General features: G+C 41.7%; 1 protein-coding gene across 1 annotated transcript; it reads left to right on the top strand.

The window, feature by feature from the left end:
• The first annotated feature begins 40 nt into the window (after positions 1-40).
• Positions 41-25,880, top strand: PPA1 (inorganic pyrophosphatase 1). Its single transcript, XM_034426005.3, has 11 exons — positions 41-193; positions 6,066-6,130; positions 9,941-9,994; positions 10,703-10,822; positions 13,405-13,491; positions 17,695-17,821; positions 19,195-19,322; positions 20,587-20,672; positions 21,405-21,474; positions 24,674-24,713; positions 25,644-25,880. The coding sequence occupies exons 1-11, from the start codon at positions 130-132 to the stop codon at positions 25,667-25,669; spliced, it is 867 nt and encodes a 288-aa protein (XP_034281896.1). The 5' UTR covers positions 41-129; the 3' UTR covers positions 25,670-25,880.
• The last annotated feature ends 2,044 nt before the right edge of the window (positions 25,881-27,924 follow it).

The following is a 27,924-nucleotide window of genomic DNA, read 5'->3' as shown; positions in this document are numbered from 1 at the left end:
GAGGGGGCGGGGCCGAAAAGGGAGAGGGGAGGAGCCAATCGGACAAATCAAGGCCCGCCCTGAGCGGCTGCGCGGTGAGTTTGCTCTTTCCCTTGTGGCTCATTTCACGAGCCGGTCCGGCTGAGCGACATGGCTGCTTACCGAGTGGAGGAGCGGGGCGACCCCAACAGCCTCGACTACAGGCTCTTCTTCAGTGAGTCCTTGGCGGGAGGACGGGAGAGCCTTTCCCTTCCCCGGAGGCGGCTGGTGGGGCGCAGGCAGCCTTGGTGGTGGGGGGGGGGACCCTTCCAGTGCCAGCCGTCCTTTGACTACGGTCAATGAAAACATGCTGCTCAATGAGATAAAGGCGGCATTAGGAGTCCCGTTTGCGTGGCGCCCGCGGCTGTTAAGGGCGTGAACCGGGCTTCAAGCGGGAGATAAGTGTAACTAACGTTTCGCTTTCCTGCAACGGTCCTTTAAACCCGGCGGGGATCCGGGAGGGTCTTTCCAAGAAGCTGGGTGTGCCTCCTGAAAAATTAACCACCAAAAGTTTCTGGGTCATCCCAAATGACGCATCCTCAGAAATAAGCCAGGTTGAGTCCCATTATTGGAGCTTAGTTGCCGTTTTTAAGTATGGGAGTATGGATGGGAAACGCGTTCATAATCATCTCAATATTTTAAGTAGACTAGAGCTGGAAAAGGGACCTTGGAGGTCTTCTAGTCCAGCCCTCTTCCCCCACCACCACCACCATCACTACTCAAGCATCTCAAACCCATCCCTGGCGGGTTTGGGGCTTCTCTGTATTATTTCATAACTTTGGCTGCTTCTGTTTAGGAAAGGATGGTGATAGAAATCTTCCCTTCCAAGGACCATTTTGTTAATGTAACCGAAGCATAGATGGGGCTGCTGGGTGAAAGTTTTCTTTCATATATGCCTTGTGTGTCTCCTACTAGGTATGATTTATTTAAGAAGAGAAGTATGGGGGAAATCGATGTAAGTTCTCTAGGAGCAGAACCAGGGTGGGTTTGATTTAAATCGAGTTGATTTAAATCACAATTTAAATCATGATTTAAATCACTAGTAAAAAGGCTTGATTTAAATCAACTCGATTTAAATCGTAATTTTTAAAGAGCAACTGTCATCTCTGCTACTCCTTTGACCCACTGTTGACTCACCGATAGTCCCAGTGTTGCAGAATATACAGCCTCATGCTACATAACTAAGCTCCGTTTCATGCTGAATAAACTAAATTATTTATGTATCTTAAATAGAAAACTATCTTGCGATAGATTTTTACCCCAAAAGTTTTTTATTAAAATAAATTCGATAAAACTCAAAAAAATCCAAATCATTGATTTTTATCCACCGTGAGCAGAACAGGCTGGGGAAATAGTGAAAGGGGGGAAATTGGATTTATGTCTGACAGTAAATGTGTTGCAATTGCAATGTTACTTTCAGTTCTTTCAATTTTGAAGGCTGCAGCTCTTTTCTCTTTTCCAATGACTGTTTGAAAAAGGTCTCTTGGGATTCAAAAAGTCAGTGACCTCTGTTACTATCCATGCAAAGAGATTACATAAATGGTGTCAAAATACAGTCTTTTGAAACAAGTTCAATTCCCCCACTTATTGTTTGGTTGTTGTTTTTTCAGCACTACAGAATTGGTTTGCCCTTTACTGTTCAGGTATAACTCACAAGCCTGATTATCTCCCAACCAAAGTTGATCCTGATTAGTTTTTTTTTTGAAATCAGCCAAAGTTTAGCTAAAAGCAGCTACCTGTTGTACTTGCTCTTCAAGTAGATTGTTTTAAAATGGGCTTAAATTCCAAGGTGGTTTTACACAATGTATTTGTATTGCAGTGCTTTCAATTAGTAAAAAGAATTGAAACCGGATAGGCATCTGCCTATTTTGAAAATTTACCAAGAGGTTGAAATGAAACTTGACCACTCAGCAATAGGAGATGATGGGACTACAGAATTATTTTGCCTGTAATCACTGGAGGGAATTTTTGTTATAGAAAAGGGAAAATCAGTGAAATACTGGTATCATGCTTGCATGAAATATCTGTTGTGAAATACTGATTTTGGATTATGTAAACTATTTGTAACCTCCTTGAGTTAAGTAAATTGGCTGTGTTTGCAGATATAAGGGGGATATAAACTAAAGAGATAACGAGGAGCTCCAAAAAAGGTCTCTTTAAACCAGGTAAATGGTCAACGAATGATAAATGGTCTGATAACAGCAACTGTACTCTAAATTTATAAATTGCTGTTGTCCAAATAATAGAACATTTGTTTGAAGGCTAACAACTCCATCTTTCTGGTTGATTCAAACCAGAAACTTTAACCAGTAAAAAAATTCCATTGTAATGCTCTTTAAATTTAATCCCAAGAGCAAAGGCTTGGTCTTTAAGATTAAGCAACATGATTTAGCAAGATTTTAAATAGCACATGGATGATCTGGGTGACACTTTTCTAAAACTGACATCCCCACATCCTCAAGCGAGTTTTAAAATCTTACTAAACTGTGTTGCTCAATTATGGCTTTTCCCTTGGACAAGCACTGTAAAGTATTACAGCAGAGTAATATCAGCTTATATTAGATTTAGGACAGATAATTCCTCTCCCTGGCTTTGTTTGACTTGTATGATAAAATGAATTGACTGTGGTTCAGTTGGAACGGGTCCATGGAATAGAAATTGGGGTGAATGGCGTCTACACTTGGGGAAGTTTTCTAAAAAACACCCTGGAAGGAAGCACCAACCAAATACTGCTATATTACTGCCAAGAAACTATGTGGGGGCATTTATGAAGCCACCAGAGATAGAGGAAAATAAAAATAAAAGTTGGTCCACATATCTGTAGTATAATGCCTTGAATATTGCCTTTCTCGTAGTTTTTTAAGGCATTCTCTCTAGTTTCCTTCTAGCTGGCAGTTGATTTTTATCCTCACCCATTTCCTCTCCCCATTCTACAAACAGAAGTTGAGTTTAAAGTCTGACTGTACTAGCTGTAAAATTAAAACCGCCTTCTGTATAATCCTTTAAGGCAATTTTCTTCTTAGCAATGATCGACCGCAAGAATTTCTGTGTTCACCATACAGGAAATGTCTGGTGAGATTATCCAAAGGTTACCTGCAACAATTAGTGTGGTATGATAGGCGACTCCCTAATAGGGTCCAGAATTGCCATTCTGAATGAACTTTGACTATCGGCAAACAGCTGGAAAATTACTACCGTGTTTCCCCGAAAATAAGACCCTGTCTTTTTTTTTTTTTTTTTTTAACCCTGAAATAAGCGCTTGGCCTTATTGCCATGTGCTCAAAAGTCCGATTGGGTTTATTATCAGGGGATGTCTTATTTTGGGGGAAACAGGGTACCAAAATAAAAAGTCACACAGGAGTACCAGACATCTTAAGTGACTTATAAGTGGTTCTCACACAACTGTCGCAGTGTCCCCAGGGTCAGGTAGTTGTGATCTGGGCGCTTGGCAACCAACTCACACACTTGTAGCAACCTGCAGACACGTGATTGACATTTTCCATTGTAGGAAGTTAGCACCCACCCCTTTCCTAGAGGAATGAAATATTTTGGGAAATATTAAAAAGGCAGAATGTTATGTTTCCCTGGATGAGAAATGGAGAAGCATGTTTTAAAGATGAAGCAGCTCCCATCTTCCTGCCCCCACCCTTTGTCAATGGGCCAGAGGCAGAAACTCAATTCCCTCCCATCTTTGTCAATGGATCATCATCTACAACACAATAGCACCCATCTAGCAACAGAAACTAACACAATAGGACCCATCTAGCAACAGAAACTCACCACATGGCACCTGGGAAGATTACATCAGCCAGCAAGGCTAGCTAAGACCCCCACTCCCTGGGAGTCTGACAAACAATCAGGATACTCTTTCTGGGCCCCAGGAAATTCAAAGCCAGAGAGGGCATAAAACCCGCGGACTCGCTGCATCTCGCCCCTTTTCTGTTCAGGAATTCAAACCATGTGATCCTGTCCACCATTAAACCATCTTTCCAAGCAGTCTCCATGTTTCCAGTGTCTTTTTCCCCACTTGGAGTTGAACCCAGAAGGATATTTCTTCCTACACCATCTTCCCAGCAGCTTGGTTCTGACATCCAATGTCAATGGGGAACCCAGCAGGGAAGGTCACAAGTTAAAGTCATGGGATGTCTCATATAATGACTGTGGTGATTTGATTAACAATTGCAGCAAAAAGGTTGTAAAAGCGAGTCTGGCCATGTGATGCCCTCTTCATCAATCTCTCTCTCTCTTACCACAAACACATGATAAAAATCTAATAGTAACTATTACTATTACATTAAGTTTCAGGCTTTAAATGTCAATTTTTTTAAAAAAAATTGATTTATATGCCGCCCTTCTCCGGAGACTCAGGGCGGCTTACAATACGTTAAGCAATAGCCTTCATACTTTTGTATATTTATACAAAATCATCTTATTGCCCCCACAAACTGGGTCCTCAATTTACCTACCTTAGAAAGGATGGAAAGCTGAGTCAACCTTGAGCCTGGTGAGATTTGAACTTACAGTAATTGCAGACAGCTGGTGTTAATCACAATGCTATCAGTCTGCTGAGCCACAAGGCCCTGATTTATCAAGCCCGACCACATAGTTTTGTAGCAAAGCACGGGCGTCCAGTTAGTATACCATATAAGAAAGGGTGTGCAGTTTTTTTCAATCTGTTTAGGCAGATTTTAAAGGAGAGGGAGAAAGATGCTGTTGAATCTCAGCTGATCATGATGTTCTGTAGGATTTGTCCCAGGTCGCTTAGCTATTTTATAGTAATTACTGTATTAAAATATAATGCATGGATTATATTTAGGTTACGATATTTTTCTATCCATTTGCATTTAGCATTTGTTGACTAATTTGAATCCCACAATTGCCTTTTTCATCTACAGGTTCTCTACCATTCAGCTATTGCTGTCAGTGTAGATGCAACTGGGGCCTTCATATTGATACAAACTCATGCTCTAACTCACAGGTGTCAAACTTGTGGCATCACGTTGCCGTCACGTGACATATCGCAACATTTATTTCCCTTCATGGAGCTGGGGTGGGCGTGACCTGTGTGTGATGCTTCCGGCCCGCAGGCCACCAGTTTGACACCCTTGCTCTAACTTATGAAAACTTCATGTTGTAATTTGTGGTTAAATGTAACTATGAGTACAGCAGTGTTTCCCAAACTTGGCTATTTTAAGATGCATGGACGTCAACTCCCAGAATTCCCCAGCCAGTATGCCTGGTTGAGGAATAGTATGCCTGGTTGAGGAATTCTGGGAGTTGAAGCCCATACATCTTCAAAGGGTCAAGTTTGGGAAACACTGGAGTACAGTAGGTCACTAATTCTTTCATCTTCTCCATTAAATCAGAAATTTGTTGAGTGGGCAGAATAGAGATTAGCTGAAAGGAGACATAAAGACATTTGTTTACTTTTACTGTTCTGTGTCTACACATACGTAAATGGAAAGAGTTTTCCCAGGTTCTGTGCCAGTTCAAGATTGCATTAAATTCCACATGTTTAATTTATAGGCATTGGTTAGGAGAATTTAAATCAACATTATCAGTGGGAGTCATCTGAGCAAGAACATCTGGCAGTCAAAAGTTAAGGACATCCATAAGGATTTTTACAGACTTGATCATAAGTGCCACTTTCCTCTTATTACATTGAATAATTTGAGATGAAGCAGATGGGAATTCTTTGTAAGACTTCTGTTTTGACTTAATTGGAATGCAAACTAACCACAGAGACTGTCAAGTCTATAAATTTGTCTTCCTAGAGATGCTCATGGTATTAATTCAAATCCATTGTATCTGTAATGGAGTGTTGGCATTCTCTCCTCTTTTGCCTTTTTTCTACAGATGTGCAGAATCCTCCAAATGAGATTTTACCAAATCTGGAGCAGATTACCAAGAGGAGGGGAGGGGTCCCATCTCCCTATCCTACCGATAGAACAGAAATTGTTTCTTGTCATAAATGCCCTATTAAGGGACTTTTATCTTAGTGCTGAATTTATTTAATAAAAATCATAGGCATCTTCTTTCATTTCCAGAAAATGATAAAGGACAGTACATCTCTCCTTTCCATGACATTCCAATATATGCAGATGCTGATAAGGTAATATACAAGATTCCTTTTCTCCTTTCACCTATTCCTCTGAACTATATGATTAAGTGCTAGATAGGTAATTAGTTCATGTTAAAGGAAATGAATTGCTTGTATTATGTACAGTAGTGGCCAAAATTGTGGAAACCTTTTGGGAAAAGTGTATTTTTGAGGTTTGATGGCTACCAACACCACTTTTTTTTTTTTTTTTTTTTTTTTTTTTTTTGGAGTTTCAAGGTAATCATATTCCACTACTGGAATGGCCTGGGAATAGCCCAGACCTTAACCCAATTGAAAATCTATGGAGCCGACTAAAGAAACTTGTTAGTCAAACAAGTGACCCAGCAATCAAACCCAGTTAATAGAAGCAGTCCTTCAATCTTGGTTTCACATTATAACAGCTGCAGAACTAAAAGACTTGGTTCACTCATGGGAAGATGTTGTAAGGCTGTAATTCATGCTAAAGGTTACCCAACTTAAGTATTAATTGACACGGTGATAATTTTTGTATATCTCATTTTTTTCTACGTGTTTCACTTTTCTTCTTTATACTGTAATTGCTATTCTAATAGCAAATCCTTCCTAAAAGTTATTGCAGTACATTCTTGATTAAATTATCTTCCCATTGATATATAGTTTTATGGTATTGCTCCAAAAAAAAAAAGTGGTGCTATTAGCTAGTTTTAGAAAATACACTTTTCCCCAAAAGGTTTCCACAATTTTGGCCACTACTGTATATTTTAATCACAATCTAACCTTTGTATTTGCTGTACAAAGCAACTGCTGTACAGGTAGTCCTCAACATACAACATGTTCACTTACTGATGTTTTAAAGTTACAGTGTCACTGAAAAAAATGACATTTTCTCATGACCATTGCAGCATCCCCATGTCATGTGATCCAAATTTGGATGCTTAGCAACTGGTTGATATGACGGTTACAGTGTCCTGGGGTCATGTGATCACTTTTTGTGATTTTTTTTTTTTGACAAGCAAAGTCAATCGGAAAGCCAGATTCACTTAACACTGCAGTTGTTAACTAACTTAACAACTGCAGTGATTTCACTTAACAACTGGCGGCTAAGTGACTGATAAGGGCCTGGTGGCTCAGCAGACTGATAGCATTGTGATTAACACCAGCTGTCTGCAATTAAAGTAAGATCGAATCTTGCCAGGCTCAAGGTTGACTCAGCCTTCCATCCTTTCTAAGGTAGGTAAATTGAGGACCCAGTTTGTGGGGGCAATAAGCTGACTTTGTATAAATATACAAAAGTATGAAGGCTATTGTTTAACGCATTGTAAGCCGCCCTGAGTCTCCGGAGAAGGGCGGCATATAAATCAATTTTTTTTAAAAAAAACTGGCAAGAAATTTTGTAAATGGGGCAAAACTCACTTAACAACTGTCTCACTTAGCAACAGAAATTTTGGGCTCAATTGTGGTCATAAACTGAGGGCTGCCTGTAGTTTTATTGACCTTTTATTAAACTAAATTATTAATGTATCTTCAATAGAAAACTATCTTTAGATAGATAATTACTCCAGAAACGTTTTATTAAAATAAATTTGATAAAAATAAAAAAATCTGATCTAAATTTTAAAAATCTGATTTAGAAAAATTAAAAAAAAACATTGATTTTTATCCACCCTGGTGCTTAAACATAATGTCTTTGTCCATCAGACTAAGAACATTTAGTTTGGAGTGGACGGGTTTCAAGCTTGTAGCTAGGAGAGCTGTGGGTGGGGGGGAATACCCTTAATTTCATCTCCCCAACATGCTTGAATGGTGTCCCTGCCTGGCTTAAAACGCTGCTGTGCCAGATGTCTAGACTAGCTAAAGACCTGATTTATGCTTCGTTGGAATTTTACAGACCTTTTATTCCAGCTACTATAGGAACTCAGCAAATAAGCCCCAGACATTCTGTTTTACTGGTTCAGTGAAAGTGTCAAGTTAAATAAAATACTTCGACTTCAGATAGAACAAGAAAAGTTCTTATGAACACATGGCCTCCAGGTTAGACATCAGTACTGCGTGGACAAGCAGTTGAGATAATCAGGGTTTATGTTTATATTTCAAAAAAGTAAATGCCTCAAATGAACTTATTATTGCCACATTCTTTGTCAACAGCCAGTTTAACTAATAAAATAAATATAAAAACATGTGAGAAAAGAATGCAAGTGTTTGGAAGGCTGAGAATCTGCATGCACTGACAGCAGCTTAAAGCGAAGATGAATTCTGAGGATAAACAAGAATAGCCAGCTTTAAAGTTAGAATTGCAAGGTCATAACCCCAATGCAATTTATAAGAGCTTTTTATTAATGGCAAGTGAGAATTAGGAAGCAAAATTCAAAATTCTACCTAGAACAAAATATTATGATCTTTAGTCTCTAGCACTTTCCAGTATTCACGTTGTCTTGATAAACTTAATAGTATAAAGCATCATTCACTCTGGTATTGGAGACATTTAAAATTAATTCCTACCTGCATTGTTTCCATCATTATATTCCAAATGCATATTGCTTCACTGAACCATGTAAAAATCATCTGAAATTTTATATAAACAAATGTTCAAAACCTTTAATTTCTTCTGAAATTTTTGCTAAAATTGCTTATCTTTCCTAACTTGCAGAATTTGATGGTGATTCTTCTCAATGGCTTTTTTGAAGCATTTCTGTCCAGTAGTTGCTTAATAGCAAGAATTGAGCTTCTGTCGTAAATGGACAGACCTAGACAGTTAAAAGGTCTTTTAAATAACTTAATCTTTGAAGGAAAAAAATTAATTACCTAAGCTAGTTGTGTTAAAGTAAGCTGATCTGCCCTCTTGTCTTTAAGCTTATGGAAAACCAGGATTAGGGTTCAGGACTGCTTAAATCCTTTTAAGGGGCAGTGAATAATGCAAGAATAAACTGATAAGTAGGAAGTGGCATCAGATGTGCATTTTTCTGTATTCCAATAATGTACTATTACCTTCTCCAGTGTATGAAAGATATTTGCTGCCGCGTTAGCAAATGGGAAGATTTTGGGGTTGTCCTCAGTGCTGCGGTGTCAATACAAATTTGTGCCTGAATATCCAGAGAATCATGTCCCTTAATTAATAAAACAAACCCTAAGAGAAAATTTCTTCTACATCTTTTTCTTAAAAGTCAAGGGTTTCTTCCTATTCCCTAGGTAAGGGAAAATGAGCATCTCCTCCCAGTTGAAAGTTATAATAGGGCCAGTTTACACTTGGATAATAGCTACACTCAGAGGTGGGCTTCAAAAATTTTAGTAAGAGGTTCTCTGCCCAGTTGCTGGGTGGGCATGGCAAAGGTGGGCGTGGCCTAGCCGGCCTCCTGTACCACGGCCGGGGGGTGGTATGTTTTTGTCCTCCCCAGGCTTCAGAGGCTTTCCTTGAGCTTCCGGGGGGGGTGAAAACGGCCTCTCCAGGCTCTGGAGGCTGGCCTTCCCGAACTTCCGGTAGGCCTGTTTTTTGCCCTCCCCGAGCCTCCGCATGTGCCGTGCACTTACCTGCATCCAAAACGGGCCGCGTGGGGACTCCAGGGAGGGGCAGACTGGGCGGGACCAGCCAGGAGTGGGATTTGGGGTTTCTGCACAGAATCTTAGCTAGAGGTTCTCCCGAACCCCTGCAAACCCCCACCCTGGCTACACTCTTTGTGGGCAGGAAGGAGAAAAAAGCATAATTATAATATTCATGGGAATGGAAACATTTCAGGGAGCTTCGTGGGCGGATAGTCTCTGGGCGACAATTCAGGAAGGACGACTGACAGCACATTTTTCTCTGTGTTACATTTTATATGTACTTTGCTGAATTTATGTTCTTTTCAGCACATCTTCAACATGGTTGTGGAGATACCTCGATGGACCAATGCTAAGATGGAGGTAATTCAGTTAGAGCACTATAATCGATGGCTTCATTAATTACTTGATCAAAATTTGCTTACTTTAGAGGTAGTCCTCAACTTCCAACCATTCCAACCATCACCCTTCGAAGTAACGGCACTGAATAAAGTACTTACGACCGCTTTTCATACTCACGACCATTGCAGCATCGCCATGTTCACGTAATTAAAATTCAGATACTTTGCAACTGACTCATATTTGTGACTGTTGGCAGTGTCCCTGGGTCATGTGATCACCTTTTGCAACGTTCTGACAAGCGAAGTCAATGGGAAACCCAGATTCACTTAACAACCATGTTACTAACTTAACAGCTGCTGTGTTTCACTTCACTGTGGCTAGAAAGATCATAAAATGGGGCAAAACTCACTTAACAACTGTCTTGCTTAGCAACAGAAATTTTGGACACAGTTTTGGTCGTAAGTGGAGGACTAATTTTATTAAATTTCAAATTGCCTGCTATTAGTAGTATATAATCTAGTAAGTGTTTTAAAGTAAGTGTATACTTACATGGAACCTTTTCCAATAAGACACACACTCCGTATTTGTGTGTGTGTGTTATTGATTCCTGTATATTTATAGAAATTGATCTTGCTGGAAATATTAAATAAAACATCTACAAAAAAAGTTACATTTTTTCTTAAAAGATTTTTAAAATTTGAATACTAAACTAAGTAAATTCTGTTTTAGATTGCAACTAAGGATCCTCTCAACCCAATTAAACAAGATGTGAAGAAAGGAAAGCTACGTTACGTTGCTAATGTATTTCCCCATAAGGGATATATCTGGAACTACGGCGCTATTCCACAGGTACTGTAATATTCATAATCTTTTTTATGAATTCCAGTAATAAACAACACTAATGAAGAGGAACTTTGTACCTCTGCATAGACAACTGTGGGCAAACTCTCTGGAGGAAGACGAAAACACCTTAGGTTGTAAACAAGTAAGCTGCTTGTGTTATAACAGAAAGAATCGTTTTATTAAAGAATAAGAAGCCTTAAAAATACACAGTGCTTTTATAAAGCCAGCATAGATTGAATGAATTAAACCAATGTTGATAGGAATGCTCCATGAATCAATTTTGGTTTAATATTTATTTCAATCGATGCTGTCTTTTAAATTTGTCCATGGAAATCATATCAAACGCTTAATATTTATTGCTGTAGCATGACTGTTGTATTTTAATAATAAAAAATCCATTAAGTGGATTAAAGCACATTAAATGAATTGGATTAAACACAGGGGTGTCAAGTTAGATTTCATTGAGGGCCGCATCAGGATTGTGTTTGATCTCGGGGGGGGGGGGCAGCTCAACGTCACTTGTGTCAGAGGCACCTGTGGTGGCCAAGTGCTAAAGTAGGACTTCCCTCAGACCCTCCCTCACTCTCATTATAATCTCATTCCTTCTTTCCTTTTCTTCTTTTTCCTTTCCTCTTCTTCATTCTCCTTTCTTCTTCCTTCCCCTCTTTCCTTATTTTTCCTTCCTTGCTCTCTTCCCATCTTTACTTATTTTTCTTTGTCTTTCCTCTTTCTCCTTTCCTGTCCCTTCTTACATGCTTAAATGCAAAAGGAGAAACATTTCTCCCTTTTGTTTTGTTTTTAGTTTGTTTTGCTAGCCCTCTGCCAGTGAAAACGGAGCACCGGGGGAGGGGGCTGTGTGCATCCCCAATGTCCCATTTTCAGTCGCGACAGCCGAAAACATGCGGCCCTCCTGAGCCATTTTTGCTGGCAAAGGCACCGCGGGCTGGTCCTTTGCTGTTTCCAGGGTGGCGCCACAGACTAGATCTAAGCACCCTGCTGGCCGGATCCAGCCCACGGGCCTTGAGTTTGACACCCCTGGATTAAAGCATAATTAATGTGCTTTAATCCAATTCATTTAATGGATTTATTATAATTAAAATGCAATTAATAAATCCATTTAACACACTAATAGGTGTCCATCAGAGCAGAACATTTGGGATTTTACGCATGTATATTTTAGGTATTTTAAGGAGCATCTTATGCATGCACAGAATCTATTGGGGATAGATTTTATTTCCATTGCGTCCAAAGTCCTAGGAACCCAAGATACATTAAAATGGAGTATTTTATTATTGTCTTTTCTGTCAATTTTCTTCTGACTGATCTTTCTGTTCTTCTGTTATTTATGGGAAAAGATGATGAGCCTTTCCTTTTCCTTTTGACTGGTTGACTTCGTGATTTTTTTTTTTTTTACTGTTAACCTCTCTCTCAGATTTCAGAGCTATCCTGATAATAAGTTCGCTTTTCCATAGAAAGTGGCACATAACTTGCTTTATGTTCATCTCATTAAGGATTTTTTCCCTGATATCCCTTATATTCCCCAAGCTGGTATCCCTGGTGCTCCAGATAGCATGTGGTGTTGTATGAAATACAAAGTGTTCCATAGCTGTGTCTGCCAGATTTTCGTAACGCTGTTTCTCAACTGGAAGGAAGTTAGGTCAATTTCTATTAAAGCAGTCCTGAACTATAACTTCCTGTTAGCAACTGTTGCCCCCGCAATCACATTGGATGTGAGATAACCTCTTTACTTTGAAGTAGCTCTGATCTCATGTGAAGTGCCTTGGATTCTATATCGAATTGTTTTCCACTTTGTTCATAAACAATACTTGCGTTGTCCTGTCGAGAAACTTGAACTTGTTTACTATGTGCCTGTTTCTGGCAAAATGGTCATAAATCATAGTATATGATCACAAGGCACCACTGCAAATGGTCGTAAATGCAGGCCAGTTGTCAAATGCTCAAAATGTCATGTCACTGTGTGTGTGGGGGGGGGGGAGTGTCCTGACATCAGAACTTCGAATCCGGGTCCCTTTTGTGAGGAATCCATTATATCAGGGCTGTCAAACTCAAGGCCCAGGGTATGTGTGTTTAGATTTGGCCCGCGAGGCTGCCCTGGAAATGGCGGCCCTCTCGAGCTCCATTTTTGCTGGCAGAGGGTTGCAGGAGGCTGTCCCAGCTGAAAACTGAGCTCAAAAGCCTGTTCGGCAGAGCGCTCAGGCCACAGGCGCCCTGACACGAGTGATGTCAAGCTGGCCAGACCCACCCTGGCCACGCCCACCCCAGCCCCGAGGTCAAACACAACCCTGATGCGGCCCTCAATGAAATCGAGTTTGACACCCCTGCATTATATCTTTGAAAGGTTACGAATTCCTTGTTTTCCTGCCCTTCTAGCAAAGACATCACAACTACCAGTTACCCAATTCTGTATGGTTGTCAGTGGACAAAGAACAGTTTTGAATTCCTTCATAGAATACGTAAAGAACAAAATATTTTAATACGGTACAGTTTTTAAATTTTAACTGAGCAGCCCCTTGCTGAGATGAAGCTTGCGCAGCAAATACTTAAAGGAAACAGTATTTATTTTGCAGACGTGGGAAGATCCAAAGCATAAAGACGAAAATACCAACTGTTGTGGAGACAATGATCCAATCGACGTTTGTGAAATTGGAGACAAGGTAACTAAACCCTTTCCAGGTGGAAATTTGGGGTTTGTTAACCATCTTTGCAATGTTGCTAATATGTCACGTTGAAGATATTTGCAATCAGGCTATTCATCTAGCTGTCACTACAAATATGCAGAAAACAGTAGTGACTAATTTTTACATATAGAGGAGTTTTGGTTAACAGCCACTTGTTCAGCAACCATTTGAAGTCACGATGGCACTGAACAAGTGATGGTTACAACCGATCCTTGAAGTTCCAGCTGTCCCAGCACCTCTGCGGTCATGTGATCACGATCTGGGCACTCCGCAATCGGCTCACACTTAGGATGATTGCAGCATCCCATCATTACATGATCAATAATAAATGACCTTCCCTGCCAGTTTGCCAGCAAAGTCAGTGGGGAAGGCAGCAGGGAAAGTTGCAAGTTGCTCAGGTAAGTCTCACCCATCCACACATTCTCCCAGCATCTCTCCTTGTGTCTTCCCAGCCACTCACCCTCCCCACCCCCAGTAGCAGGCGCCCCAAGCCTGTTCCCACCCTTGCTTTCTTCCACCCAGCCAGTTTGCCTACAAACCACTTGAAACTTGAAACTTTCTGCCAAGCTTCCCATTGACCTTGGTTGTTGGAAGCCAGCAAACAATTGCAAGGAGTACTCCCTTAACAGGTGCCAATTCTTGGATCCTCACTTAATGAGGGCAACGGGCTGCAGGGATTATCGTCGTTAAGTGTTGCAGTCCAGGGGTGAAATTCAGCCGGTTCTATCCGGATCATGCGATACGGTAGGGCCGACAGTGCGAAGCCCCACCCACATCATGGTGTGGGCATCATGACATCCTTTTTTTGTGACAATTTTCAGCCTCTGTGCTTGCACAGAAGGCTTTGTACATGCGCGGAGGATGGTGTGCGCACATTTGTGAACCGGTAGGGAAGGTAAGTGAATTTCACCCCATTGCAGTTCTGCTGCAGTCCTGTTTTAGTCCTATAACATTGGGTGGTCCTCAACTTACGACCACAATTGTGCTCAAAATTTATGTATTTAACTGAGAAATTTGTTAAGTGAGTTTTGCCCCATTGTACGACTTTTCTTGCCACATTTGTTAAGTGAATCACTGCAGTTGTTAAATTAGTAAGACGGTCATTAAATGAATCCGACTTCCCCGTTGATTTTGCTTGTCAGAAGGTCGCAAAAGGTGATCACATGACCCCGGGACGCTGCAACCGTCATAAATGTGAGTCAGTTGTCAAGCATCCGAATATTAACCATGTCAACATAGGGATGCGACAGTGGCCATAAGTGTAAAAAATTTCTTCAGTCACGGTCACTGTTGGACCTGTTGGACTGTTGTAAATTGAGGATTACCTGTACATTGCTTAGCAATAAAAAATTCCGGTCCCAATTGCCGTCATAACTTGAGGATTACCTGTACAGAAAATGTTTAAAGAACTTTAAAGTTTATGATGGGAAGCATATTAGGTCAATGCAATTTTAACATTTCACAACAGATTCTACTGGTGTGGGGGGGTGGGAAGGATTATATTTCAAAATGGCAGGGATACTTTGAAATAATAAAGGCTCATCCATCTGGTGTCCCATTACTTCAGTGGTTCTTAAACTGTTTGATCCAATTATATCCCTTTTCTCATCTCGAATAATGTGATTACTCCTCCCAAAACAAGCAGGAAATTGTACTCTTGCTTAGGGAGGGAAACTTCTGGTTCTGGCTGGGCCCGTGTGAGTTGCAGCCTGGCAGAACCCCCCCACCCCTGAGGGAGCAGAAACGCCCTCAGCGTATCCTGGGAGTAAGGGAAGACCCAGAGGGCATCCCACCTCTCTAAATTTATTTTTATTTTATTTTATTAATTTAATTTGTATACCGCCCTTCTCCCAGAAGGGACTCAGGGCGGTGAACAGCCAAAATTAAAAAACATACAAATACAAAAGTTAAGATAATTAAAAAGAATTAAATCACTAGCTTCCCAATTTAAAACCCTCAAATCCATAAAATTTAAAATCCCAATTTAAAAAACCGTTTAGGCTAGGCCGGCTTGATGGAATAAAAACGTCTTCAGGGCTTTACGGAAGGTACAGAGGTCCGGGATCAATCGTATTCCAGGAGGCAGCTCATTCCACAGGGCGGGTGCCCCCACAGAGAAGGCTCTCCCCCTGGGGGCCGCCAGCCAACATTGCCTGACCGACGGCACCCTGAGGAGGCCCTCTCTGTGAGAGCGTATTGGTCGGTGGGAGGTTATCGGTAGCAGCAGGCGGTCTCGCAAATACCCTGGCCCTAAGCCATGGAGCACTTTAAAGATGAGAACCAACACCTTATGCGCACCCGGAAGACCACCGGGAGCCAATGCAGCTCGCGCAGGAGAGGTGTTATGTGGGAGCGCCACATTGCTCCCATAATCACCCGCGCGGCCGCATTCTGCACCAGCTAGAGCCTCTTGATTACTCCCCCAAAACAAAAACAAAACACAACATTTTTGACAAAACCACCAGAGTCTGTTGTTTTATACAATGTCTTGAAGTTGCAATTCCAAACTGGATTTCTGGCTCACAACAAGCAGTTACAAATTGCTCCATTGCCCTCAGGGTATGTCCAAATTAGTGCATTTTAAGAATTGTTTTAGAAGTTGATAGAGAGCCTACAGATGCAGAAAGTGCTAATCTTTCAATACAGCATTATATATATTTTGGTATATATATATACCAGCTGCAGCGTTTAAAGCTAAAAGGTCATGGAATGCAAACATATGCCCATTTCTATGCGTAGCCTAAATATTTAAATACTATGTGGAAAGCAAATCTGGTAGGTGCCCAGACATTATGCTTATATAGTGTTGGTTCAAATATTATTATTGTGAATGTTGTGGTCTGCTGGCGGCCTGCGGAGCTGACAGCAGAGTCAGACAGTGAGGAGGCTGGGGAGGAACATGGGCAAGTCCTGGAGTCTGGGGAAGGCTCGGACGAGGGCTCTGTGTCGGAGTCAGAGATGGGACCAGGGCCATCTGGGAGTAATGTGCGGATTCCAGAGCCTCCAGAGGGACCTCAGCGAGGCAGAGTAACAAGGGGAGCCTGTTCCCAGTACGTGCATGCGCAGAGCTGCCAGAAGGCAAGAACAGTTGAAACAAAAGGGACGACTCGGGTGTAGGGCTTGGAGATGATTGGCCCCTCCCATAAATCATAAAGTAGGAGCAAAGGCACATGGGCCTTTGCAGGAAGCAACGTTCTTGATGCTGGTCAGTTTGTATTCTGAAGCTGCGTTTGACTCTGTGTTCAGTGTGGCCTTGCAAAGATAATTGCCAATTAGGTCTTTGGCAGCCTGTCAAGGGAGATAAAGGTGGGTGCTTATTCCGAAGGACTCTGGCAGACTTTTTTCAGACTCTTTACAAACTCTTGGTGATTCAGCATGGGCTGTGACTAAACAGAATTCACAACCATTGAAAATAAAAAGAGGGTTTTTGGGACTCGTCGTGTACTTTTACTGTATCAGGAAGTCTAGGTCAGAACAGTGAAGGCATTTCTTGGAAGAATGTAATACGCAATGAAAAGTACCTATCCTAGCTGAAAATAATCAAGTTCGCCTGAGGAAAGCTTGCCTACAGAAATTGTTGTCCAAAATCAGCCTCTGAATAGGCTACTGATTTGGTGAAATACGAACACTGGAATTCTTTCCACAAAGTTCAGGTTGCCGAGCAGTCAGGGAGAAGAGGAAACAGGGTGGATAAAAATCAATGATTTTTTTTAAAAAAAAATTTTTTTAAATCAGATTTTTTTGATTTAAATAGGATTTTTTTGATTTAAATTGGATTTTTTTGATTTTTATCGAATTTATTTTAATAAAAAACTTTTGGGGTAAAAATCTATCGTAAGATAGTTTTCTATTTAAGATACATAGATAATTTAGTTTATTCAGCATGAAATGGAGCTTAGTTATGTAGCATGAGGCTGTATATTCTGCAACACTGGGACTATCGGTGGGTCAAAGGAGTAGCAGAGATGACAGTTGCTCTTTAAAAATTATGATTTAAATCAAGTTGATTTAAATCAAGCCTTTTTACTAGTGATTTAAATCATGATTTAAATTGTGATTTAAATCAACTCGATTTAAATCAAATCCACCCTGAGAGGAAATATTGTTGTTACTTCAGCTGTTCTGGCTTAGTGGGACCAGCTGTGCGATTCTGAATCATACTTAAATTTATTCTAACAGGTGTGCAACAGAGGCGACATAATTCAAGTGAAAGTTCTGGGCACGCTGGCATTGATTGATGAGGGTGAAACCGACTGGAAGATCATTGCAATCAACATTAATGACCCTGAAGCTGCTAAAATGAACAGTAAGTAGCTTTGAAGTCAGACTTCAGACACATTTGTGCCTTATCTTTTCCAGTTTTGAAATTCCACATGTGGAAAGTGTGTAACTGAGGTTATATTTTTCTTGCCATTCTGTTTTTAAGGATTTACAGGTAGTCCTCAACTTAATAATAGTTCACTTAGTGACCATTCACAGTTGCAACAGCACTGAAAAAAGTGACTTATGACCATTTTTCAGACTTACAGCCGTTGCAGCATCCCCATGGTCACGTGATTTACATTTGGATGCTTGACAACTGACTCAAATTTATGACGGTTGCAGTGTCCCTGGGTCATGTGATCACCTTTTGCGACCTTCTGACAAATAAAGCCAGATTCACTTAACAGCCGGGCTACTAATTTAACAACTGCTGTGATTCACTTAACAAATGTGGCAAGAAAAGTTGTAAAATGGGGCAAAACTCAACAAATGTCTCACTTAGCAACATAAATTTTGGGCTCAGATGTCATAAGTTGAGGACTACCTGTATATAAATAGCTATCATGCAAAGTTGAACTGTTGTGGCCTGTCAGCGGCCTGTGCAGCTAGTAGCTGATTCTGACAGCGAGGAGGCTGGTGTGGTGCTGCGCCAGCAGCCTGTGCAGCTGGCACTCGAGTCAGACAATGAGGAGGCTGGAGAAGATGTGGTGCTAGAGGCAGGGATTCAGCCAGGGCCTTCAGAACCTCCAGAAGCTCCTTTAAGTGAAGAGGATGAAGAGGAGGAGCCTCTTCTTGATGCACGGGCATGCAGAGCTGCCAAAAGGCAGGAGTGGCTCCTCAGGAGGAGGTCTCCTCAAGAGTAAAGCTTGGGCTAATTGGCCACTCCCTTAGCCTATTTAAGGAGGAACGCCGACTGAAGCAATTTGTAGGGAACAACTTTAGTTCATTCTCCTTCGCGTCTGGATTCTCTGCAAATTGCTTCTGGGCTTTCTGCTAACCTTAGTAAGATTGTGATTACTTTATCTTTGGTTTCTTGTAGGCTGTTTAGAAAGTTTATTAACAGCCTTTGTTTGGAAAAGACTGAGTTATTTTAGTAAATTTAAGTTTTGTACAGACTTTGTGCATGCTGTGTTCTTTGGGGTCCGTAGCTGGGGCAGAACATGAACTTCATTTTTGAGTACTACGGTATATTGATCTGATTTCCTTTTGGCTTCCTGCTCTTAAATTTGAAATGTCCCTAATTAATGCCATCGATGTACAGTAGAATTCTTGTTGGAATGTAGGCTGATTTTTACGAGAATGATCACATTTCTTCTGCAAGATATGTTCCCCAGGGAAATCTTAAGAATAAAATATGTTGGGACACTCAAGCAAAAGTTGAGTAGGTTCTGAATGTATGCCTTTTAAAAATTTAAGATATTGATGATGTCAGAAGAATTAAGCCTGGATACCTGGAAGCAACTGTGGACTGGTTTAGACGATACAAAGTACCTGATGGGAAGCCAGAAAACAAGTTTGCATTCCATGGAGAATTTAAAGATAGGGTATGTATATATTCTGTCTACTGCTGGCCACTGTTTGAAGCTGCTTACGCTTGTTGTGGCCTGTTGGCCGCCGGCCCCTCCAGCAGCCAAATATGAGGAGGCAGCATGGGACTCAGGGTCAGCATCAAGGCAACCTGAGAGCTCTGAGGGGGAAGAGGGAATGCAGCTGGCAGAGAGAGAGACAGAGGCGGAGCCAGGGCCATCCATCAGCCTTCAGATGGAGACTCAACAAACCCCAGGTCTGGAGGTGGCTGATGAGGAAGAAGAGGAACAGCTGGGTCCAGTGCCTGATCAGCAGATGCACAGAAGGCAGAGGAGAGGAGAGCAGTGGAAATCCGTGGGTCGATCCTTGGGACGGAAGAGCCACCACTGCTAGCGAAGCTGCACTCTAGCTCTGGGGATAAAAGGCAGGGGGAGAAGATGAATAGATGTGGCAGACAGCTATTCATCTTCCGCCTAAACAGACTTGTTAGCCTGCGGTGAAAGAGAAACTTTTTGCTGGGGCTGCTGGCGCTCCTAATAAAGGAATCATTGTTTCAACTACAGAGCGTTAGTCGTGTTTGGGGAGCTGGGTCAGAACATTGCTGTTCTTGTTAATGCAAACAATACCACAAGTGCATGAAAGTATGTCTGCAGCTGTTTTTGTTCAGAACCGCATTCAGAAATTGTTCTTAACTACAGAAGACTTAAGGGACGCGGTGGCTCAGTGGCTAAGACCCTGAGCTTGTCGATCGAAAGGTCGGCAGTTTAGCGGATCAAATCCCTAGTGCCACGTAACGGGGTGAGCTCCCGTTACTTGTCCCGGCTTCTGCCAACCTAGCAGTTCGAAAGCACATAAAAAATACAAGTAGAAAAATAGGGACCACCTTTGGTGGGAAGGTAACAGCGTTCTGTGCGCCTTTGGCGTTTAGTCATGCCGGCCACATGACCACGGAGACGTCTTCAGGCAGCGCTGGCTCTTTGGCTTTGAAATGGAGATGAGCACTGCCCCCTAGAGCCAGGAATGATTAGCACATATGTGTGAGGGGAACCTTTACCTTTTTACAGAAGACTACACAAGAAAAAAGGGCTTTTTTTCCCAAATTAACTACCCAGAGATGCTTCACTGCACTGTTGGTGTCCCAATCCAAAACCTTATGGTGCAGAATAACAATATGGTAAATAAAATTTATGTATGTATCTATGTATGTTGTGGTAATCACAGCGTATTATTATATCAGGCTGCTGAGAAGAGACTAAAATTGTTTCCCCTTTTAAATCCCAGAACTTTGCAATTGATACCATTAAAAGCACTCATAACTACTGGAAGGCTCTAATTATTAAAAAAACAGATGCAGGAGAGATTTGTTGGTAAGTAGTTACACTGTTTCTTTCAGAAGTGGCTTGGAGAGATGAATTAAATGAATGTGTTAACCATGGGTGGGTTCTACTTACCTTTACCACCGGTTCGCAATGGGTGCGCATGCCCATTGCTTCTGCACATGCACAGATCGCTGATGACGACATCCGGGGTGGTGGGTGGGGCCTCCCAACAGTTTTACTACCGGTTCTTGTGAATTGGTCCGAACCGGGGGCAACCCACCACTGGTGTTAACCTGTGTATAAAATTAATGCTTTAATATCTTATGGCTGTGATTGCGAACCTATGGCACACGTGCCGGAAGTGGCACACAGAGCCATCTCTCCGGGCACACCAGCCATCACCAGTTGCTCTTCCGGATTCCGGCGCGCATGCCAGCTGGTCTTTGCGTGCATGGGAGTGCCGGAAACCGAAAGAGCAGCTCCTTGGTGTGCATCCGCGCACCAGGAAGCTGAGCTTCTGGTTTCCGGCACAACAGCTGGTCTTTGTGTGCGTATGCGCGCCAGAAACCGGAAGCCCAGGGAACTGCTCTTCCGGTTTCCGGTGTTCCTGCTTCGGCACTCGGTGCTGGAAAGGTTTGCCAACAGTGTGTTATGGAATTTATATCCTATTTTATTCCCTAAAAATGTCACGTTTTAAAAGTATGTTTCAAGATATATTATTTAAATGCATTGGAGAAACACCTGGTTATTTATTTACTTATTTGTTTGTTTGTTTCCTAGCACAAATGCAACTTTGTTAGATAGTCCTTTCCGTTGCAGTCAAAATGCCGCGGCAACCATTGTGACAGCGGTAAGCAGTTGTGATAAAGATTTGTTCTCTTCATGTCTTGGGACATCTACCAAGAAAAGCTGTGTTTATTCTGGGCAAACTAAGAAAGGAAAATGCCAGATCAGATCCAAGGTCTAATTACAACAACAGAGACTCCACAAAGGCTGGAGAAAGCCCACAAGGCAGGCCTGAAGTCAGAAGCATTCCTCCCACTTATCATTGTAGGGATCACAGTGCCATTTCTGATGCTGAAGGTCAGCTATCCCTATTGTGATTAGTCAATATTGATAGCCTTACCTTCTACCCCTACAGTATTGGTTGCGAAATGTAGACCCATGAGAATCTAGTGTGTATCTTAGTAATCCACTTTACAGATAGTCCTTGCTTAATTACCACAATTGGAACCAGTAGCTCCATCGCCAAGCGAAAGATCATGTGACCGTGATGGATCTGTGACATCAGTTCCCATTTGGTCATTAAGCGACATCAACCCAGACATCACATGACCACAGCTTGCAAGTTTTTCCTGCCGGCTTCTCCTTTGACTTCGCTTGTCAGAATCTGACTGTAAAACATGCCAATGGTGATTGCCTGGCCATGGACTTTGTGCCAGTTGTAAATGCCCACCAGTTGCAAAGTGCCAAAGTCTCGATCACGCACCCATGAGGACACTGTGAGAGTTGTAAGTGCAAGGACCAGTCATAAAGCTACTTTTCAGCGCAGTCATAACTTTCGACGTTTGTTAAACAGGTCATTTGTTAAGTGAGGGCACAACAGGTAAAAATATACTTTGCTGTGAGCTTTTCTTTTCCCCACAAACTCCTTTTAAGTCAGTTTAATTTATGTATTTATTCATTCAGTTTCTATACCTGTCCAACTCAACCAAGTGACTCTGGGCGGTTTACAATTTAGTTGCCTCTCTGATCTTTTCTACAGGCTGACTATGCCAATTCTGTTCATCTGGTTCATTTCATTTTCATTTTCATTTTATCAGATTTATATACCGCCCTACTCCCAAAGGACTCAGGGCGGTGAACAGCCAGAAAGATAAAACACACAAACTACAAAATTTAAAAGACTATAAAAACCCATTAAATAATTTGGCCCAAAACAATTTAAAACACCCCTAATGTTTTAAAACCAATTTTAAAAGTTACAATTAAAAAGGGAAGTTAGGCCAGGCCAGTCTGTTGAAATAAATAGGTCTTGAAGGCACGGCAGAAGGTGCGTAAATCCGGGATCCTCCGTATCTCCGGGGGGAGCTCATTCCAGATAGCAGGTGCCCCCACAGAGAAGGCTCTCCCCCTGGGGGCCACCAGTCAACACTGTTTGGCCGACGGCACCCTGAGGAGCCCCTCTCTATGTGAGCGTACTGGCTGGTGAGAGGCTACTGGTGGCAGAAGGAAGTCCCGTAAGTACCCTAGTCCTAAGCCATGGAGCGCTCTAAAGGTGGTAACCAAAACCTTGAAAGGCACCCGGAAGACCACCGGGAGCCAGTGCAGCTCGCGCAGGAGAGGTGTCACATCGTTCCCATAACCACCCGCGCGGCTGCACTCTGAACCAGCTGGAGCCTCTGGGTGCTCCTCAAGGGGAGCCCCATGTAGAGAGCATTACAGTAGTCCAGGCGGGAAGTGACGAGGGCATGAGTGACTGTGCGTATGGAGTCCCGATCCAGAAAGGGACGCAACTGGCATATCAGGCGGACCTGATAGAAAGTCCTCCCGGCCACAGCCATCAAGTGCTCTTCTAAAGACAGCCGTGAATCCAGGAGGATGCCCAAGTTGCGAGCCCTCTCCGTGGAGGCCAATGACTCGCCCCCAATAGTCAGTGATGGCACCAACTGATTATATCGGGACGTCGGAAACCACAGCCACTCAGTCTTGGATGGGTTGAGCCCGAGTCTGTTTCTCCCCATCCAGATCCGCACGGCCTCCAGGCACCGGGACATCACTTCAAGGGCATCATTGGGGTGGTCCGGGGTGGAGATGTACAGCTGAGTATCATCAGCATACTGATGGTACTTCACCCCGAAACCACGGATGATCTCGCCCAGCAGCTTCACATAAATGTTGAACAGAAGGGGCGAGAGGACCGACCCCTGTGGCACCCCACATATAAGGCGCCTCGGGGTTGACCTTTGCCCCCTTGCCAACACAGACTGCGACCGGTCGGAGAGAAAGGAGGAGAACCACCGCAGCACGGTGCCCCCCCCCACCCCCAACTCTTCCAACCGGTGCAGCATGATACCATGGTCGATGGTATCAAAAGCTGCTGAGAGATCTAATAGGACCAGGACAGAGGAACAACCCCTGTCCTGAGCCCTCCAGAGATCATCAACCAACGCGACCAATGCCGTTTCCGTGCTGCACCCAGGCCTGAAGCCTGACTGGAATGGATCCAGATAAACCATTTCATCCAGGTACTGGGGAAGCTGTTGCACCACCACACTCTCAACAACCTTCACAACAAAGCGAAGATTAGAGACTGGACGATAGTTTGCTAACACTGCCGGGTCCAGGGAAGGCTGCTTGAGGAGAGGCCTCACCACCGCCTCTTTCAAGGCGGCGGGAAAGTCACCCTCACTCAATGAAGCATTTATAATCCCCTGGAGCCAGCCTCGTGTCACCTCCCGAGAAGCCAGCACCAACCAGGAGAGACACAGGTCCAATAAACATGTGGCTGCGCTCAGTCTACCCAGAATCCTGTCCACGTCTTCGGGAGTCACAGGGTCAAACTCTTCCCAGATAACATTCTCAAGACCTGCCCTCATCATCCCTCCTGAGTCTACCCAGTCAGAGTCCAAGTCTTCCCAAATCTGAGCGATTTTGTCATACAGATACTGCACAAAGTCCTCGGTTCATCTGTTTCAAAAAATAATATAAGGAGCTTTGTTAGCAGAAATGCAAAATAATATTTAATTGATTTTACTTAGAATTGGCTTGCAATAATCTTAGTACCCCATTTTCTCACTAACACTGGGAACAGAAGGAGAAGGAAATTCACAGGCTAATAAACAAGATTCAATTTTTCAGACATAAAAGTTATGTTTTAGAGGCATTTTCATTCTCAGCCAGCTTCTTCCAGCTAGCATGCAGCCAGGAAAGATATTTCCAAAACTCTCAAAATTTGATTTTTTAAAATATTTATTATGAAACATTTAATACTGATTTATAGGCAGTTCTGAATTAAGTAAAAATTCTGAATGAAATGTCTGTTTCAGCTACCTCATTGTGGGACCTGTCATCCACTACCAGCTGAAGGTAAATTATCTTAATTTGGAGTGAAATATAAATATATGTATTTTCGTGTTGGGGGACTGACAAGATTGACAATTTCTGTTTTGCATATTAACCTGAATATGCTGAATATATTTGTACCTTGCTGCGCATTGCAAAACAGATTTAAGGACAGAAACAGTCAATCATTTGGTTGGGATACTAAACCTGGCTAAATGTAAGCCAGGGTAAGATATTTATCCAGTGTGTCTATGCCAAAGAGTAAGTACACCACCATTAAGATTGGAGTACTGGTTTTGATATCTACTAAGACGTCTTGTTTTTTTATGAAGAAAGAAGTAGGTATTTCAAAAGCTTATAATTACAAGAGCATAAGTTCATGAGGTTTAAAATCTGATTTATCATACATGCAACTTTGATTATACTGTGGCAATTTAGCATGATTGCTGTTCTGGAAACTGAATATTGAAAGCTAAATGTACATTCTGTGGCTTTATAGTGCTACAGTATGTATTTCTAAGCATTTAGAAAACCATAGCTATAAAACTACCCGCATTGAAATCCCTATGGACCTTACAGAAGCTCAGCCCATATATTTACCATCTCTGTTTATGATCCCTTCACTTAAAGATGCTTTCCCTTTATGTTCTTAATATTCACGGAAGGAGTTTCCCCATAGATCGTCAAAGGAATGACTTTCTGATATGCAGATTGTCAGATGTCCAGATCATGTGCTGGCAAAGGCTGTTCAGCTAAAACTCATGTCCACTCCAATTTTTTTAAAAAAAGTGTATTCAGTAAGAGTGCTGAGTTTTTGCTCAGGCTTCTGTCATTTTTCAGAGAAATTGCCTCTGAATAATTTACTTCTGTGAAGCCGCAGTAAGTTACTATAGCTTGAAACAGATTGTGCTGACATTTTGTACTCTTTCCCCTATTTCTTTTCTCTCCAACCAGTGGACCGGTGGTTCTTTTGCCATTGAAGTTTGACCAAAAGACAAAGATTACAGAGGCTGCTGCCTACTCCTCAAGATATTTGTGCAGAACATTTGTGAAGAATTAGCTGAGAATCCAAAACAATATGTTTATAAATAAGTAAATTATGACTCACAGTGCACTGTATATGTTAAAAAAAATGACATTAGATGATGTAAAACACCAACTAAAGTCTTCAAATATACATCATGAAACTCACTGACGCATTCTGTACCAATATTATTTTGTTGTTTGCTAGGTTTATCTCAAGTGTTTTCCAGTATAAAATTTTAGGGCTTTTTTTCTCTCTATCAGACAGGTTTATTTTAACAGATGAGGGGGGGCGGAGGGAAGCCCCACACTGATTCTGAATTCTTAGCCACATCCTCAAAATTAACAAACCATGCAACTGAGATTAAATGTAGAACCAGAGAACGTAATTTGCTGCTGCTTATGGCTGCTTCCGTTCATAGATGCAGTCAGTAGATAATAAATTAACAGTGTGCTAAGATTTAATGGCAAACCAATATAAAATGACCTAGGTACCAGTCATTATATAAAACAGTGAATAAGCTAAAATAATAGCTTGAGACTGCCCATCAGGTCTCAAAGCAGTGGTGGGTTTTTTTTTATTATTATTATTGAGGGGTCCTTTCTGAGCTTGGTTGTTTTCTTGCAGACATTCCATTACCAAAGTAGGTAATATCATTAGTGCCGTTTGTGTTTCTTTATTAGAATAGAATGAATAAGCTGGAAGGAACCTTAGTGGTCTTTTAGTCCAGCTCAACTAGCTCAAGCAGGAGGACTTGTACTATTTCAGATAAGTGACTGTCTAGACCAGAGGTCTTCAAACTTGGCAGCTTTAAGACTTGTGGACTTCAACTCCCAGTTAAAGTCCACAAGTCTTAAAGCTGCCAAGTTTGAAGACCTCTGGTCTAGACTCTTCTTAAAAACCTCCAATTTCTGGAGGCAAGCTGTTCCACTGGTTAATTGTCCTCACTGTTAGGAAGTTTCCCCTTAATTCCAGGTTGCTTCTCTCTTCTGTTAGTTTGCAACCATTGTTTCTTGTCCTGCCCTCCGATGCTGCGGAGAATAATTTGACCTCTTCTTTGTGACAGCCCCTCAAGCACTGGCCTCTTCTAATGATGTCTATGAATGGGATGAGACTAATGCAGGAATGAGCAAACGTTGCCTCCAAGATCTCTTTTACATGGCCCAGGCTGTGATTCTTTAAATCCAAAACATCATCTTGTAAAGGCATACTCTTCCCTACAGCCTCCCACATCCTTGAGAATTCTGGGCTTTTTTTTTTTTTTTTTTTTGCCTTTTTCAGAATTTATCAGAGCAAGGGGGGGGAAATCACAACTTTTGCAGGCTTTACTTAGCAGCTGTTCTGCTAACTAGGAATACATATCTATGGACATACGCATTGCAGACAGAACAAAATAGAACTCGATGCAGGGGAACGCTTCAATTTAATCCCTGAAATAATTCGATCAAAGGAACTTAATCCACATCCATTTTCTTTTAATTTTCCCAACCTTTTGTAGTTGGGGCAGTAATCTTAACCTGATTAAAGCTAAGTCTGGGAAGATGTTCCATTTCGTTCTTGGATGGAAGGCAACAAGGATCTTCTGTGTCGCTTTTTAAAGCTCGCCTCAGAAGGGAATATTCCTGCTCCTAATTCAGGCTTCAGAATTTGATTTTCCCTAGCTTTGATGGTCTCTAATCATTACCTAGGCTGACACTGGTATAGCACTGATGAACTATTTCCTATGAAAACTAGTTCTGCTGCCTATTTGTGATATTCCCCTGAATTTTTCAATTCTACATCTTACATCATATGAGGCCTTTTCAAACTTGTGCTATGAGTTTACCTAAAAATAATAAAATGAATTTGTGCAACTCCTGCATGATTTCATTGGGATTAGGGTCTGCTTATTTATTGAAATCATGGGTGAGAAAGAAAGATGCTGCTAAATTTCATAATTATATTCTATCAAGCAAAACTCAAATGATTTAAAAGACTCTAAAATAAAGCTATTTCTTTAGAAATTAAAGATGGCAATAAACATTAAAACCATATTTTAATGGAACGGGTGAGCTTGATTTCTTACATGCAGTTTTTTAACTTCTGAATTTTATTTTGAATTCACTAAAGGAAGGGGAAAGAGATGAGACAAACAGCTTTTAAAGGGCTCTTGAAATGTAGCTTACTCAATATGTACAAAGATCAGAATCGTGCAGACCATGATATTCTCTG

Source organism: Pantherophis guttatus, chromosome 6, assembly GCF_059756535.1.
Source record: "Pantherophis guttatus breed Tessera chromosome 6, ASM5975653v1, whole genome shotgun sequence".
Lineage (NCBI taxonomy): Eukaryota > Metazoa > Chordata > Lepidosauria > Squamata > Colubridae > Pantherophis > Pantherophis guttatus.
This window is presented reverse-complemented; position numbering and strand designations above follow the sequence as displayed.